Source organism: Somniosus microcephalus, chromosome 12 (genome assembly GCF_052327205.1).
Source record: "Somniosus microcephalus isolate GS21.2 chromosome 12, FLI_Smic_1.0, whole genome shotgun sequence".
Taxonomy (NCBI): domain Eukaryota; kingdom Metazoa; phylum Chordata; class Chondrichthyes; order Squaliformes; family Somniosidae; genus Somniosus; species Somniosus microcephalus.
Window position 1 is genome coordinate 7,580,196 of NC_140998.1, and position 17,215 is coordinate 7,597,410.

The 17,215-nt window shown below is 49.5% G+C and overlaps 1 protein-coding gene across 2 annotated transcripts in view; it reads right to left on the minus strand.

The window, feature by feature from the left end:
* gstz1 (glutathione S-transferase zeta 1) overlaps positions 1–17,215 on the minus strand; it is a 43,175-nt gene that overhangs the window by 14,959 nt on the left and 11,001 nt on the right. The window contains exons 2-5 of one of the 2 annotated variants that reach the window (XM_086002566.1): positions 14,823–14,959; positions 5,008–5,059; positions 4,643–4,710; positions 3,091–3,171 (exon numbers count right to left, since the gene is read on the minus strand). In XM_086002566.1, coding sequence (XP_085858692.1) covers positions 3,091–3,171; positions 4,643–4,710; positions 5,008–5,059; positions 14,823–14,828 — 207 coding nt within the window. In that variant the 5' untranslated portion in view covers positions 14,829–14,959. Of the gene's footprint in view, positions 1–3,090; positions 3,172–4,642; positions 4,711–5,007; positions 5,060–5,317; positions 5,420–14,822; positions 14,960–17,215 lie in introns of those variants that run through there. The other variant, XM_086002567.1, reaches the window with a different exon arrangement.

Here is a 17,215-nt window from a genome sequence, read left to right on the forward strand (position 1 = left end):
GTCACAGTCTGATAAAGGAGACTCTCAGTCCCGCTGGTTAGAGTCACAGTCTGATAAAGGAGACTCTCAGTCCCACTGGTTAGAGTCACTGTCTGATAAAGGAGACTCTCAGTCCCACTGGTCAGAGTCACAGTCTGATAAAGGAGACTCTCAGTCCCGCTGGTTAGAGTCACAGTCTGATAAAGGAGACTCTCAGTCCCACTGGTCAGAGTCACAGTCTGATAAAGGAGACTCTCAGTCCCGCTGGTTAGAGTCACAGTCTGATAAAGGAGACTCTCAGTCCCACTGGTCAGAGTCACAGTCTGATAAAGGAGACTCTCAGTCCCGCTGGTTAGAGTCACAAGCTGCCAAGAGTAATGTCTGAGTGATCCAGTAAACCTGTGGAAATCATATTTTTCCGCAGAAACTTTTGGTGACTAAGTGTTACTGAAAGTTAATCAGTAACACACTCGGTGTACACCGGGAGTTAAACTTCACAGGGGGAGCTTTAGGGACAATTTTATGCATTTTAATTTTATGAATTGGTAAATGTTTATGTTTCAGAAATAGGGACCCATCAAATCAATGAAAATAAACACAACACCGGGAGATAGCACGAGTCGCAGTATCTCTAACACTGTCAGCAGTGGCTCAGTGGGTAGCACTCTCGCCTCTGAGTCAGAAGGTTGTGGCTGAAGCACCCACTTGAGACTTGAGCACAAAAATCCAGGCTGACACTCCCAGTGCAGTACTGAGCGAGCGCCGCACCGTCGGAGGGGCAGTACTGAGCAAGCGCCGCACCGTCGGAGGGGCAGTGCTGAGGGAGCGCTGCACTGTCGAAGCGCTGCACTGTCGGAGGGGCAGTGCTGAGGGAGTGCCGCACTGTCGAAGGGGCAGTACTGAGGGAGCGCCGCACTGTCGGAGGGGCAGTACTGAGGGAGCGCTGCACTGTCGGGGGGGGCAGTACTGAGGGAGCGCCGCACTGTCGGAGGGGCAGTACTGAGGGAGCGCCGCACTGTCGGAGGGGCAGTACTGAGGGAGAGCCGCACTGTCGGAGGGGCAGTACTGAGGCAGCGCCGCACTGTCGGAGGGTCAGTACTGAGGGAGTGCTGCACTGTCGGAGGGGTAGTACTGAGGGGGTGCCGCACTGTCGGAGGGGCAGTACTGAGGGAGCGCCGCACCGTCGGAGGGGCAGTACTGAGGGAGCGCCGCACCGTCGGAGGGGCAGTACTGAGGGGGCGCCGCACCGTCGGAGGGGCAGTACTGAGGGAGCGCCGCACCGTCGGAGTGGCAGTACTGAGGGAGCGCCGCACCGTCGGAGGGGCAGTACTGAGGGAGCGCCGCACCGTCGGAGGGGCAGTACTGAGGGAGCGCCGCACCGTCGGAGGGGCAGTACTGAGGGAGCGCTGCACTGTCGGAGGGGCAGTACTGAGGGAGTGCCGCACCGTCGAGTGGCAGTACTGAGGGAGCGCCGCACTGTCGGAGGGGCAGTACTGAGGGAGCGCCGCACCGTCGGAGGGGCAGTACTGAGGGAGCGCCGCACCGTCGGAGGACCGAGCTTCAGATGAGACATTAAACCAAGACCCGGTCTGCCTGTTGTGTGTACCAATGGAAGTTAATGGTTCCATTGCCCTATTCAAAGAAGAACAGGGAGCTCACCCAGTGTCTTGGCCAACATTCCTCCCTCAAGTGAAAAAACTGTTTTAACAGCTGGAGTTCATCTGGGAACGGTAGCATAGTGGTTACTTTACTGGACTAGTAATCCCGAGGCCTGGACTAATGATCCGGGGATGCGAGTCCAAATCCCACCACGGCAGCTGGGGAATTTAAATTCAGTTAATTAAATAAATCTGGAATAAAAAGCTAGCATCAGTAATGGTGACCGAGAAACTACTGGATTGTCGTAAAAACCCATCTGGTTCACTGATGTCCTTTAGGGAAGGAAATCTGCCGTCCTTACCCGGTCTGACCTATATGTGACTCCAGACCCACAGCAAATTGGTTGACTCTTAACTGCCCTCTGAAATGGCCGAGCGAGACACTCAGTTGTATTAAACCACTAAGAAAACATTCACCACACGGACTGCGGCGGTTTAAGAAGGCGGCTCACCATCACCTTCTCAAGGGCAACTAGGGATGGGCAATAAATGCTGGCCTTGCCAGCGACACCCACATCCCGTGAATAAAAAAAGGATTGTATCCAATTCTGGGCACCATATTTTAGGAAGGATGTCAAGGCCTTGGAGAGGGTGCAGAGGAGATTTACTGGAATGGTACCAGGGATGAGGAACTTCAGTTACGTGGATAGACTGGAGAAGCTGGGATTGTTCTCCTTAGAGCAGAGAAGGTTGAGAGGAGATTTGTTAGAGGTGTTCAAAATCATGAAGGGTTTTGATAGAGTAAATAAGGAGAAACTTTCCACTGGCAGGAGGGTCAGTAACCCGAGGACACAGATTTAAGATAATTGGCAAAAGAACCAGAGGGGAGGAAAGGAGACATTTTTTTTTTTACACGAGTTGTTGTGATCTGGAATGCGCTGCCTGAAAGGGCGGTGGAAGCAGATTCAATAGTAACTTTCAAAAGGGAATTGGATAAATACTTGAAGGGGAAAAAATTGCAGGGAAATGGGGAAAGGGCAGGGGAGTGGGTCTAATTGAACAGCTCTTTCAAAGAGCCAGCACAGGAATGATGGGCCGAATGGCCTCCTTCTGTGCTGTAAGATTCTATGATTCTAACATGATTTATCTCGTTGCTGTTTGTGGGGTCTTGCTGTGCGCAGAATGGCTGTTAACATTTGTCTACATAATAAAAATTCACTGCAGTTCATTGTACGTGAGGCACTGAGGTGTTCGAGAGAGGTGCGAGGTCCAATCTTCGATCAGTTGTGTGCTGCCAGTGATTGCTTTAATTTGGATTCACCATTTTTGGTGGGTACAAGGCAGCTCAGATTTCAAGTTAAACATTTACACAGACAGATAACAGGCCTTGAAATCCTGTCCCCAGTAAACAGCTGAAAAGCTTTAATCAGTAACAGAAGGTCATCTCTTCTCTAGCCTCGCCGCCCGCCCCCCCCCCCCCCCCCCCCCAAGAACAAAACCAAATAACATTTACCGACTGGGAGAGGGTGATCCCATCGATAGAGAGCGCTGGGACCTGCTTCATGGGATTAAGGGCCTTGAACACATCAACATGCTGCAGAGAGAAAACACTGATTAAAATGGAATTTAGCCACGATTATCTAAGACAGTGTAATGGTGCCGATACACTCCTAATCCCACACGATAGAGTTAGGTGTTGGCTGCAGATGTTAGCTGTGTACAGAGGGTAGTCTCTCCCACTCTCAGATATACCCCACCACCCCATCCCCCTAAGGTAGATGGCAGTCTCTCTCAATCAGACAGACCCTCCCCTCTAAGGTAGACTCAAGTGCAGTACTGAGGGAGCACTGCACTGTCGGAGGGGCAGTACTGAGGGAGTGCTGCACTGTCGGAGGGGCAGTACTGAGGGAGCACTGCACTGTCGGAGGGGCAGTACTGAGGGAGTGCTGCACTGTCGGAGGGGCAGTACTGAGGGAGCGCTGCACTGTCGGAGGGGCAGTACTGAGGGAGCGCTGCACTGTCGGAGGGGCAGTACTGAGGGAGCGCTGCACTGTCGGAGGGGCAGTACTGAGGGAGCGCTGCACTGTCGGAGGGGCAGTACTGAGGGAGCGCTGCACTGTCGGAGGGGCAGTACTGAGGGAGTGCTGCACTGTCGGAGGGGCAGTACTGAGGGAGTGCTGCACTGTTGGAGGGTCAGTACTGCGGGAGTGCTGCACTGTCGGAGGGGCAGTACTGAGGGAGCACTGCACTGTCGGAGGGGCAGTACTGAGGGAGCGCTGCACTGTCGGAGGGGCAGTACTGCGGGAGTGCTGCACTGTCGGAGGGGCAGTACTGCGGGAGTGCTGCACCATCGGAGGGGCAGTACTGAGGGAGCGCGCTGCATTGTCTGAGGGACAGTACTAAGGGAGTGCTGCAATGTCAGAGGTGCCGTCTTTCGGATGAGACATTAAACCGAGGCCCCGTCTGCCCTCTCGGGTGGACATAAAATATCCTGCGGCACTATTTCGAAGAAGAGCAGGGGAGTTCTCCCCGGTGTCCTGGGACAATATTAATCCCTCAACCAACCTCACTAAAACAGATTATCCGGTCATTATCACATTGCTGTTTGTGGGATCTTGCTGTGTGAAATTTGGCTACCGCGTTTCCTACATTACAACAGTAACTTCATTGGCTGTAAAGCACTTTGGGACGTCCTGAGGTTGTGAAAGGCGCTATAAAAATGTAAGTCTGTCTTTCTAGACCGGGGGGGGGGGGAAGAGAAGAAGTCTGTGTTTCACACAGTTTTGGGGGTTAAGGGAGTTTGTGCAGTTAATTGACCTTGTAGCATCCTTTATAATGTCAAAAAAATTAAATTATAACATGGCTGTATTATCACTGGGCCTTGTATATATTCAGCATTTTCTAAAAACCATGCGTTGCTTTGTTTTAAAATGTTTTACATTATAAAACCTGCCAGTTACAGAGAAAGGAGCTAAATTCTAGGTGGGATGGGAGTGGGGAGTAACTGCAATGGCACAGAAACACAACTGGTACATGACAGACGAGGTGAAAGGCTGGAACTGTACCTGCTGCCCTCCATCTTTAACCAGATTGACAGCGACCTGCTCATACTCGACTCCTTTGAAAGCAAGAGCTGAGTGGACAGAGACAGGAAAGAAAAGTTTTAGAAACTCTCTCAATGCAAACAAGTTTGAGAAGTTTCACTTCCACCCCCTCCCCTCCCTCATCGAGTTGATTAAAATCAAGGTCGATCATACAGCGAGCTGAGAAGTTTTTTTAAATTTTTTTTATAAAGTTTTCCAAATTTTAATGATCGCTGCAATTGATGCAGGATCGGATCAATCATCTACACAAGTTTACTTTCTGCAAAAGCCCGACACACACACACAATCCTGGGATTTCCAAACACAGCCTGTTGTCAGATTCTCACCAATTCGCACCCTCCATGAGCAGGAACTCCTGAAGTACGTGTACAGCACAGGCTGGAAAAAAACAGCACAGAAATAACAGTTAGAATCAAACTCATTAACAGAGAGTCTGCACTGGGTCCTGCACAAACACAGAGAGACACTCATACGGACAGACACACACACACACACACATATGGACAGAGACACACACACAGACAGAGAGACACACGCACACAGACACAAGATATACACAGACACACACACAGACACACACTCTGGAAGTTGCATTGTCCTGATGAATTCTGTTGCTGCTTCTCTCCAGACACTAACTTTAACCGTTGATGCCATCTCCCTGCTGCGACCGGGTACCTGCTCATCAACACTCTCCTCCCTCTTAAAGAGACAAATATGGTTGTGCAACCAAAATGAAAATGTGCGCAGGGGTCCAGCGTCGAAACCAACCAATCATGAACCACCACAACGTACTCCACCTTAAAATCTACACACTGAGATTTGTCAGATGACGAGAAACCTTTCTCTCATCATAGATAGAAGATTTAAGCGATTTAAGACAGAACAGGAGAAACTACTTTTTTTTTTTACATACACAGGGATTTGAGGCTGTGGAATGCAAGGCCGGAGTTAATGATTGAAGCAGAGATCATGTCAACATCGGGTTAGACTGGTGGTTGAAGAGATTTATGGCACAGAAGGCCATTCGGCCCATCGTGTCTGTGCTGGTCGAAAAAGAGCTCTCCAGCCTAATCCCACTTTCCAGCTCTTGGTCTGTAGCCCTGCAGGTTACGGCACTTCAAGCACTTTTTAAATGTGAGGAGAGTTTTTGCCTCTACCACCCTTTCAGGCAGGGAGTTCCAGATCCCCACCGCCCTCTGGGTGAAAAAATTCTCTCAACTCCCCTCCAATCCTTCTATCAATTACTTTAACTCTATGCCTCCATGTTGTTGACCCCTCTGCTAAGGGAAATAGGAGCTCCCTATCCACTCTATCTTAGCCCCTTATAATTTTATACGCCTCAATTAAATCTCCCCTCAGCCTCCTCTGTGCCAAAGAAAACAACCCCAGCCTATCCAATCTTTCCTCATAGCTAAAATTCCCCAGTCCTGGCAACATCCTCGTAAATCTCCTCTCTACCCTCTCTAGTGCAATCACATCCTTCCTGTAATGTGGTGACCAGAACTGCACGCAGTATTCTAGCTGAGGCCTAACTAGTGTTTTATACAGTTCAAGCATAACCTCCCTGCTCTTATATTCTACGCCTCGGCTAATAAAGGAAAGTATCCCGTATGCCTTCTTAACCACCTTATCTACCTGTCCTGCTGCCTTCAGGGATCTGCGGACATGCACTCCAAGTCCCTCTATTCCTTGCGGACAGGGAATTAGGACTACTGCTTGTGTGAAGGATAAACACCAACATGGACTGGTTGGACCAAATGGCCTGTTTCCGTGTCGTAATTTCTATCTAATTCAAAATGTAGTGACTACTGATATTTCCTCTCATTGAAGCCCATCCCTCCTGTACCCCAACTCTCCCATTGAAGCCCATCCCTCCTGTACCCCAACTCTCCCATTGAAGCCTATCCCTCCTGTATCCCAACTCTCCCATTGAAGCCCATCCCTCCTGTACCCCAACTCTCCCATTGAAGCCCATCCCTCCTGTACCCCAACTCTCCCATTGAAGCCCATCCCTCCTGTACCCCAACTCTCCAATTGAAGCCCATCCCTCCTGTACCTCAACTCTCCCATTGAAGCCCATCCCTCCTGTACCCCAACTCTCCCATTGAAGCCCATCCCTCCTGTACCCCAACTCTCCCACTGAACCCCATCCCTCCTGTACCCCAACTCTCCTATTGAAGTCCATCCCTCCTGTACCCCAACTCTCCCACTGAAGCCCATCCCTCCTGTACCCCAACTCTCCCATTGAAGCCCATCCCTCCTGTACCCCAACTCTCCCATTGAAGCCCATCCCTCCTGTACCCCAACTCTCCCACTGAAGCCCTTCCCTCCTGTACCCCAACTCTCCCATTGAAGACCATCCCTCCTGTACCCCAACTCTCCCATTGAAGCCCATCTCACCAGTTCCCAAGCTGTCATGCCACATCACTTTTAACCAGATTGCGATGGGGAACCTCATCAACTTATGTGATGCTAGCAAATGAATTTTCCTGCTAGAGATTTAAAAAACTGCAAAAGCTGGACATTTGATTTAAAAGCACAGAATGCTGGAAATACACGCCATCTAAAAAGCGGAAGTTACATGGAGCCCTGTCCAGTTTCAAAGAAACATAGGAACAGGAGTAGGTCATTCTGCCCCTTGAGCCTGTTCTGCCATTCAAATAGGTCACAGCTGATCTGTACCTCAAGCCCATTTATTCGCCTTTGCTCCATATCGCTTGATATCCCTACCCAACAAAAATCTATTGATCTCAGCTATGAAAGCCCCAAATGACCCCCAGCATTCAGCCTATTGGGGGAGTTCCAGGTTTCCACTAGCCTTTGTGTGAACAGGTGCTTCCTGACATTACCCCTGAACGGCCTGGCTCTAATTTGAAGATTGTGCCCTCCCGTTCACGATTCCCCCACCAGAGGAAATAGTGCCTCTCCACCTACCTCATCGAGTCCTTTTGACATTTTAAACACCTCGATCAGATCACCCCTCAATCTTCTAAACTCATGGGAATACAAGTCAGGTCTATGTAACCTGTCCTCATAATTTAACCCCGTTAGCCCTGGTATCATTCTGGTGAATCTGCGCTGCACCCCCACCAAGGCCAATACTGTATATCCTTCCTGAGGAGCGGTGCCCAGAGCTGAACACACAACTCCAGATGGGTTCTGACCAGAGCTCTGCACAGCTGAAGCATCACTTCAAACATGTCAGAGTGCTTCACAGACACTGTGCAGAAACTGTCGTTGAGGCAAAGGGTTCCACCTGTAACATCGACCCAGCTGTTCTCTTTTCAGGTGGTGACTAGCCTGCTGTGCATTTCCATACTTAACTTTTGTCAGCTGCAGACTTGCAGGCAAGTGCTGCACTAACACATGTCTGCCATTAGAGCCCCTCAGTGCACTATGTAAAGTGACGAACAGGAAAGTGTGCGCAAGAATAATTCACTCCCGACTGTATAAAGGCCATTTGGCCCATTGCCCATCTAGTACTCTGACTCTCGCGTTGAAGCCCATCCTTCTCCTATCATCCAACCAAAGACGTTTACAGCACAGAGAGGCCATTCTGCCCATCGTGCCAGTGCTAGCTGTTTGCTCGAGGAATCCAAAGCTAATCCCACTGCCTCGCTCTCTATGGCTTCACTGTCCTTTCTAGCAGAGAGACTGGAGAAGCTGGGCTTGGGGTTGTTCTCCTTAGAGCACAGAAGGTTGAAGGGAGATTTAATAGAGGCGTTCAAAATTCTGAGGTGTTTTGACAGAGTAGATAGGGAGAAACTGTTTCCACTGGTGGGAGGGTTGGTAACCAGAGGACACAGATTGAAATTAATTGCCATAAAAGCCAGAGGGGGTGGGGAAGAGGAGGACAGTTTTTTTTTTTTACGCAGCAAGTTGTTGTGATCTGGAATGCGCTGCCTGAAAGGGTGGTGGAAGCAGATTCAACAGTAACGTTCAAAAGGGAATTGGACATATATTTAAAAAGGAAAGATTTGCAGGGCTGTGGGGAAAGAGCAGGGGGAGTGGGATTAATTGGAGAGCTCGTTCAAAGAGCCGGCACAGGCACGATGGGCCGAATGGCCCCCTTCTGTGTTGTATGATTGTCTGATAATAGGGCACCCAAAACCGCACACAGCACTCTAACTGTAGCCCAGCTAGAATGTGATTGATTCTTTACTCTTGCACTCAATGCCCCCATTTATAAAGCCCTGAACATTGTTGCCCTTTTCCATGGATTAGTCTACCTGCACTCTCACTTTCAGGGAATTGTGTATTTGAACACCTCTCTGTTCATCCACATCCTCCAGAGTCTTTCTGTTGAGTGCAAACTCCTTTCCTTGTTTCTTCTCCCAACATGTATCACCTCATACTGCTCCACATTAAACTGAGCCCGTCTCTCTCTTCCTGAAGTCTTTTACAATCCTCCTCACTGTTTGACAAAACTCCTACTATAGTGCCATCAGCAAATTGTGATTGTATCTCCTATACAGAAGTCCAAATCATCGATATATACCAGCAACTGACCCCGGGATACTCCACTTCCAACCCAAGCCGCACTCATTTACCCTAATTCTGATTCCTGTCCGTCAATCAGCTTTCTATCTGAGCTGCTACATTTCCTCTTACACTAGGCGTGTGAATCGAACAAGCCTCTTGTGAGGCATCTTATCCAATGCCTTCTATAAATCCATCGACTGCCATCAATCCAATCAGTCACTTCTTTAAACAAACATTACATTTGTGAAACATCACCTGCCATTAACAATTCTGTGCTGGCTGCCCTGCAGCATCCAATACATTTATAAACACTTACTACTTCTATCTTGAATCAGGGATGAGTGTGCCTATAACTGAGGTTAGATTATCTGGCCGTTTACACCGTTTCTCCTTCTGACGTTTGGTTTGAGCAAATCCAGCCGGCATCTTAGGCGTCTATTACAAAACATCATTGCGGGAGTTTGATTTGTGACCGCATGTGTTGCATTTCGGTATGCCAACAAAAAGCTATCCACCTTATGCTGTAGACTTATGTCTTCATTACTCATGGCCTTTACGGCCTTCTTGAAGGTCTGGACAAACCTTTCAGCCAATCCATTGGAGGCGGGATGGTATGGGGCTGACGTGTAATGCTTAACCCCATTGCTCTTTAAGAATTTCTTAAATTCCTCGGACACAAATTACAGTCCATTATCAGAACAGATCTGCTCTGGCAGGCCATTCCGAGCAAACATAGTTCTTAACACTGTGATGGTTTTTTCCGTCGTGGTGGTGGTCATCTTAATTACTTCCGGCCACTTGGAGTGGGCATCTACCGCTATTAGGAACATCGAGTCCATAAATGGACCAGCAAAGTCGATGTGTACTCTTTGCCAAGGAGATGAGGGCCACTCCCATGGATGCAGAGGAGCCTGTGGTGGCGCGTTCTGAACCCTCTGACATCCTAGGCAATTCTTCGTGATCTCCTCTATGTCCCCATCGATGCCTGGCCACCACACAAACGCTCTTGCTAGATTCTTCATCTTTACTCCACCCAGATGTCCTTTGTGCAGCTCCTTGAGTACTTTCTTTTGGAGTTTGGGCGGAATCACCACTCTAGACCCACACATCAGGGTTCCTCGACACACTGACAGTTGTTCTTTCCTCTGTGAGAATGCTTGCAGTGTTGGTTCGCTCTGTGCTGGCCATCCCTCCACCGTTAAATCATAGACTCGTGAAAGAGTCGGGTCATTCCTTGTCTCGTTCTCGATCATTGAGTTTGTTATCGGCAGACACTCCACTATGGATGAGTGGAACAACTCTACTGGGTCCACTGTACTCGCTTCTTCTACCATCGGCAATGGCAAGCGTGATAACCCATCAGCATTTCCATGCTGTTTGGACCTTTTGTACTCAATGTCATATTGGTGTGCCCCAAGTAAAACTGACCATCTTTGTAACCTTTGTGCTGTCATGGTGGAAACGGCCTTGTTTGGGTTGAATATGGACACCAACGGCTGGTGGTCTGTCAGCAATGTGAACCTCTTACATTGCAGGTAATGGTTGAATTTCTTCACGCCCCACACAAGACTGAGGGCCTCCCTGTCTATCTGGGCGTAATTTCGCTCCGTGGGTGTCAATGATCGGGACGCAAATGCCACTGGCCTTTCCGAGCCATTTGGTAGCCTGTGCGAAAGTACTGCCCCAATTCCGTACGGGGAAGCATCACAAGCCAGCCGAAGGGGTAATGCTGGGTTGAAGTGAGCCAACACTTCTTCAGAGGTAATCAACTCCTTGCTTCTGCGAAAAGCCTTTTTGCATTCTTCACTCCACCTCCATGGTGTTTCTTTTCGCAACAGCTCATTCAGCGGATGCAGCACCGTGGATAAATTTGGCAGAAACTTGTGATAGTAATTAATCAACCCCAAGAATGATCTTAACTGTGACACGTTTCCTGGAGCGGGGGCCTTCACGACCGCTTCTATCTTTTCAGGTGACTTATGTAGTCCCTCTTGGTCAATGACATGACTGCAGTATGAGATCCGTTTTTGGAAGAACTCACACTTCTTGCGATTAACCCGAAGGCCATACTCCTTCAACCTGGTGAGTACCAGTTTCAAATTCGTGAGGTGTTCTTCCTCATCTTTTCCCGTGATTAGAATATCATCTAAGTAGCACTGCGTGCTTGGAATTCCTTGTAACACCTGTTCCATGGCCCTCTGCCAAATTGCTGGCGCCGAAGCTACCCCAAAGACCAGTCTATTATAGCGGTACAAGCCTCTGTGAGTGTTGATGGTGAGGTATTGGCGTGACTCTTCCTCAACTTCCATCTGTAAATATGCCTGAGCCAGGTCTATCTTCGTGAAGTGCTTCCCTCCAGCCAACGAAGCAAAAATATCTTCAATCCTCGGAAGCGGGTATTGTACCGTGTGAAGTACCGGATTCACTGTGATCTTGAAATCTCCGCAGATACGGACCTTCCCCAGTCCCCCTGGCTTATTACTTGGTGAGGATTTCATGACGGGAACAATGGGCGTGGCCCACTCACTCCAGTCTACTTTCGACAGAACCCCTGATCGTTCAAGTTCTTCTAGTTCTGCCTCCACTGCTGGTCGTATTGCGTACGGTACCGATCTGGCCTTAAAAAACTTTGGGCTTGCATGTTCTGCAATCTTAACCTTTGCTTTAATACCTCTCAGCGTTCCCAGTCCTTGCTGGAATACCTCTTGAGCTTCGTCTAATATTCTGGACAACCGTTCAGGTTTGACATCCTCTTTTTCGGACTCCACCGTCATGGTGTTTAGTGCATGCCAGTCCATCTTTATTTTTCGGATCCACTCCCGTCCCAGAAGTGGTGGACCTCCTTCAGGCAACACATACAGATCCAACCGGTGGTGATCTTTATCCTTGTATCTCACCTTAACTTCTATCTTTCCGATGGGGAATACTTTGTGCCCCGTGTATGTCTGTAGTACTAGTTCCGTATTCCGTAGTGGAATATGCTTGAAAAACTTTTTATAGTCATGCTTATTCATGACCGTCAACGCCGATCCGGTGTCTACTTCCATTTTTACTTGGGCCTTTTCAATCTGTAGCGTTATCCAAATAGTTTGTCGGTCAGCTTCGTTGCTCACGTTGTGAATTCTTAGACTGTCCAGTCCTTTGTATTTGGAGTGTGAGTCCGACTTCTGTTCCTTCAGACTCTTCCTAGTCACCTCTTGTACCTTCCTGTACCATTTTTGTGCGGACTCCTTATTGTTGTCCGTCGTTCCTGACCGGCACACTTTAGCTATGTGCCCGATCTTGCCACATTTCCTGCATTCTTGGTTTTTTCCCCAGCATTGCTTCTGGTCGTGTGTTGTCTTCCCACAACGATAGCATATTGTTGTCCTCGAGGTGATGTGGTCCACCCCTAGTGCCACCGCCTTCCGCTGCATTACCGCCGTTCCTTTCGCTGCGGCTTCGTGTGATGCGACTATAAGGACAGCCCTGTCAAGTGTGAGGTCGTTCTCTTCCAGTAGTCGTTTTTGCGTCCCTTCTTTGGACAATCCACATACGAACTTGTCTCGCAGTGCCTCTGTCAGGTTCCCTCCGAACTGGCAGTGTTTCGCTAGCCTCCGCAGTTCGACCAAGTATTCCGCGTTGCTTTCGTCTTTCTTCTGCGTTCTTGCATAGAATCTGAATCGTTCAGCCAGCTTCAACGGTGTGGGGTTCAAGTGATCCTTCAGTACTGCTACAATATCATCGAAAGTCTGATCCGCCGGTTTAGCTGGAGAGAGAAGATGTTTTAACAACCCGAATGTTTTCGCACCCATCATGTTAAGTAAGGTTACAGCTTTTTCCTCCTTAGCTATTTTGTTAGCCTTACAATGTATCTCAATACGTTCCACGTACGTGGGCCAGTCTTCTATCTCGGAGTTAAAATCGTTGATGTCCCCACTCTTAGGCATCTTCCTTTCCTTGGGTACAACACAAGTATTTCTTTAAGTTCTTATGTATTATTTATTTTTTTCTAAAATGGCGGCTTTTCCCGCGAAAATGGCGGTTTCCCGCTCTTTCCTTCTCTCCCCGCCCACTTCAATGGCGGTTTCCCGCTTCTGTCGTCTTCTCCGCCTAATGGCGGCTTCCCGCGTTTCTTCCTGGTGGAAGGGGTACGCTTTCCCCACAGCGGACAGGTTCAGCCGCTGGGCTGGCTCTCGCCCAGCTCCCCTTACTCGGCTCTGTCTTTTCCTCCCGCCCGCACGGCTCTCCCGGCGCTGGGTACACCCCGTTAACGGAGGACAGTTCAGCCGTTGGACTGGCTCTCGCGCAGTCTCTCTCCCCTCGCTCGGCTCTGTCTCTCCCTCTCCCGCACGTTCGGTTCTACCGGCTCTGGGTACCCCGTTGGTGGAGAACAGCTCAGCCGCTGGACTGGCTCTCGCGCAGTCTCTCTCCCCTTGCTCGGCTCTTGTTCGCCTCCCCGCCCTCTCGCAGACCGGTGTTTCCCTCCCCTGGCTGCGGTCGGGTTTCTCTTCCCGCGCCTACTCCCAGTCTCAGCGCTTCGTGGCTGCGGTCGCTGCCCGGCTTTCCCTGCCGATCGCGGTCCGACTGTCTCACGACGCCGTTGGACCCGACTTTCTGACCGGCTCCGTTCCCCCTCGACTGTGGTCGAGTGCACAGCCCTTATCCTCCGGATATTCTCTACCCCTTCCCCTACTCACAGTCTCCGCGGTCGCCTTGTTTCCTGCTGATCGGCTCACTCCGCACCGTGGTAAAAGGGTAGTCAGTGCCTGTTGTTGATGAAAACTTTTGTTGCTAGTCTGCTTCCTTTCTGTTGCTGCAGCCTCATGTTTTCTTCCAGCAGCACGACGAGGGCGGTTGCCTCTCTTCGACGCTCTTCGTTGCTTTGGTAGTCTTGCCGCAGGGTACGATCGGACTCGTCGCCACTGTAAAGTCTGTGAGTTGTACAGTTAATAACGACACAGACTTCAGAAGTAACAAACAGACAGGTCTTTACTATTCGAAGGTCAGGGCGAATCTGCCCTAGTAATCCTGTCACAACCCTTATATACTGGTGTGGTCACTGTCGGTATTACCGTATACAGAAGCCAAACAAGTAGTGCCACACTTAAAGTAGTTCCCTTAAAGGTGAACGGTTACATACAATAATTTCCTTAAAGGTAGACGGGTACATACACTACAACCCTAACTTCCAAAGAAGCCCATCCCTCCCACTAACATTCAACTCTCCCATCGAAGCCATCCCTCTAGTACATTAACTCTCCCATTAAAGCCAATCCCTCTAGTACATTAACTCTCCCATTAAAGCCAATCCCTCTAGTACATTAACTCTCCCATTAAAGCCCATCGCTCTGGTGTATTGATGGGGCTGTAATTGGTCGGATTGGATTTGTCCTGCTTTTTGTGGACAGGGCATACCTGGGCAGTTTTCCACATTGTCGGGTAGATGCCTGTATTGTAGCTGTACTGGAACAGCTTGGCTAGAGGCACTGCTAGTTCTGGGGCACAGGATGTTGTCAGGACCTGTAGCCTTTGCTGTGGATTGAAGGATATTGGGAGGAGAGTAGGTAAGGCCGAAATCCAACATAAAGGCACTTCCTTGGGTCTAATGGCTGTTTAAGCTTCCAGGTATACCCAGGATGAGGACAAACTCTCTGGCTAGCCTATGCTGGGTACACACCTGCATCTTTTTCCATTCCACTCTCCAGTGTCTTCATCCACCTGCGGCTCTTCACATCTGACTGTCCCTCTCGCACCTTGTTCCGCAGGAGATGATGATGAAGGAGCTGGATTTCTTTAACCCACTGCCACACGTCCCTTCAAGATAAACCAATCAACGGTTTGTTATCCCAGGTCTTGAGTACATATATTTTAGTTGTAAAAGAAAATCCCACCCTTCCAACTTTCGCCCCCTCCTGATACAGAGGTACAGTTCTACAGACACTGGGAGCTGCCTTGTATCTTATCCAATTGGATATATTTGATAGAATCATACAGCACAGAAGGAAGTCATTCAGCCCATTAGGCCTGTGCCGGCTCTATGAAAGAGCTATCTAATTAGTCCCATTGTGGGAGCCTAGTATCAGTGGCGTATTCAGCCACAGGGAGCTCAATTCTGTCCTCACCTGCTGTGCATACACACCTGTGGACGAATTAGCAGCAGGAACCCTGGCTCTTTCCCATAGGCAATAGGGGTGATTGTAGTGCCCCAAAAAGCGGGTGGGATGGATGGACGGACATGGGACATCCCAAAGTGCTTCACAGCCAATTAAGTATTTTTGAAGTGTAGTCACTGTTGTAATGTAGGTATTGCGACAATTTGTGCACAGCAAGCTCCCACAAACAGCAATGTGATAAATCAACGGAGCATCTGATTTAGTGATGTTGATTAAGGGATAAATATTGACCCCAGGACACCGGGGAGAACTCCCCTGCTCTTCTTCAAAATAGTGCCATGAGAGGAGAGGGGGCCTCGGTTTAACGTCTCAGCTGAAAGGCGGCACTTCTAACAGTGCAGCACTCCCTCAGTACTGCACTGGGAGCGTCAGCCTGGATTTTTGTGCTCAAGTCTCTGGAGTGGGACTTGAACCCACAACCTTCTGACTCCGAGCTGAGAGTGCTACCCACTGAGCCACGACTAACTCAGCACAGACTGGCAATGGAGCCTGGGATCTTTGTGCTCAAGGTACGAAATGTCATCCCATCTCCCTCCACCCCTCCAGACAGCAACAGACCCACCTACTTACCAGTAAGCTGCGTGTTTTAGCTGGTTAAATTCAAGCATTCCACCCACCCAGGGTGTCCACTTTTAAATTACATAGGATATACAGCACAGAAACAGGCCATTCAGCCCAACCACTCCATGCCGGTGTTTATGCTCCACTCGAGCCTCCCCCCCGTCTTTCCTCATCTAAATCTATCAGCATAACCCTCGATTCCCTTCTCCCTCATGTTTGTCCAGCCTCCCCTTAAATGCATCGATACTATTCACTTCAACCACTCCCTGTGGTAGCGAGTTCCACATTCTCACCACTCTCTGGGTAAAGAAGTTTCTCCTGAATTCCCTATTTGATTTCTTGATGACTATCTTATATTGATGGCCTATGCTCTTCCCCACAAGTGGAAACACTCTCTCTGTATCCACTCTATCAAAACCTTTCATAATTTTTAAGACCTCTATTAGGTCACCCCTCAGCCTTCTTTTTTCAAGAGAAAAGAGACCCAGCCTGTTCATCCTTTTCTAATAGGTATACCCTTGCATTTCTGGTATCATCCTTGTAAATCTTCTCTGCACCCTCTCCAGTACCCCTATATCCTTTTTATAATATGGCGACCAGAACTGTACGCAGTACTCCAAGTGTGGTCTAACCAAGGTTCGATACAGGTTTAGTATAACTTCCCTATTTTTCAATTCTATCCCTCCAGAAATAAACCCTAGTGCTTGGTTTGCTTTTTTTCTCTTCTCCTTCTTCTTCTTCTTAGGCAGTCCCTCGGAACCGAGGATGACTTGCTTCCACATTAAAAATGAGTTCTCAGGTGACTGATGAGTCCAATGCGGGACCTACAGTCTCTGTCACAGGTGGGGCAGACGGTGGTTGAAGGGGCGGGTGGGTGGGGTGCTTGGGTTGACGTGCGCTCCTTGCGCTGCCTGCGCTTGGCTTCCGCTTGCTCCCGGCGAAGAGACTCGAGGTGTTCGGCGCCTTCCCGGATGCTTCTCCTCCACTTTGTGCGGTCTTGGGCCAGGGATTCCCAGGTGTCAGTGGGGATGTTACACTTTTTCAAGGAGGCTTTGAGGGTGTCCTTGAAGCATTTCCTCTGCCCACCTGGGGCTCTCTTGCCGTGCCGGAGCTCCGAGTAGAGCGCTTGTTTTGGGAGTCTCGTATCGGGCATGCGGACAATGTGACCCGTCCATCGGAGCTGATCAAGCGTGGTCAAAGCTTCGATGTTGGGGATGTTGGCCTGAGTCAGAACACTGATGTTGGTGCGCCTATCCTGCCAATGGATTTGCAGGATCTTGCGGAGGCAGCGTTGGTGGTACCGCTCCAGTGCTTTGAGTCTTTTTATGGCCTTGCT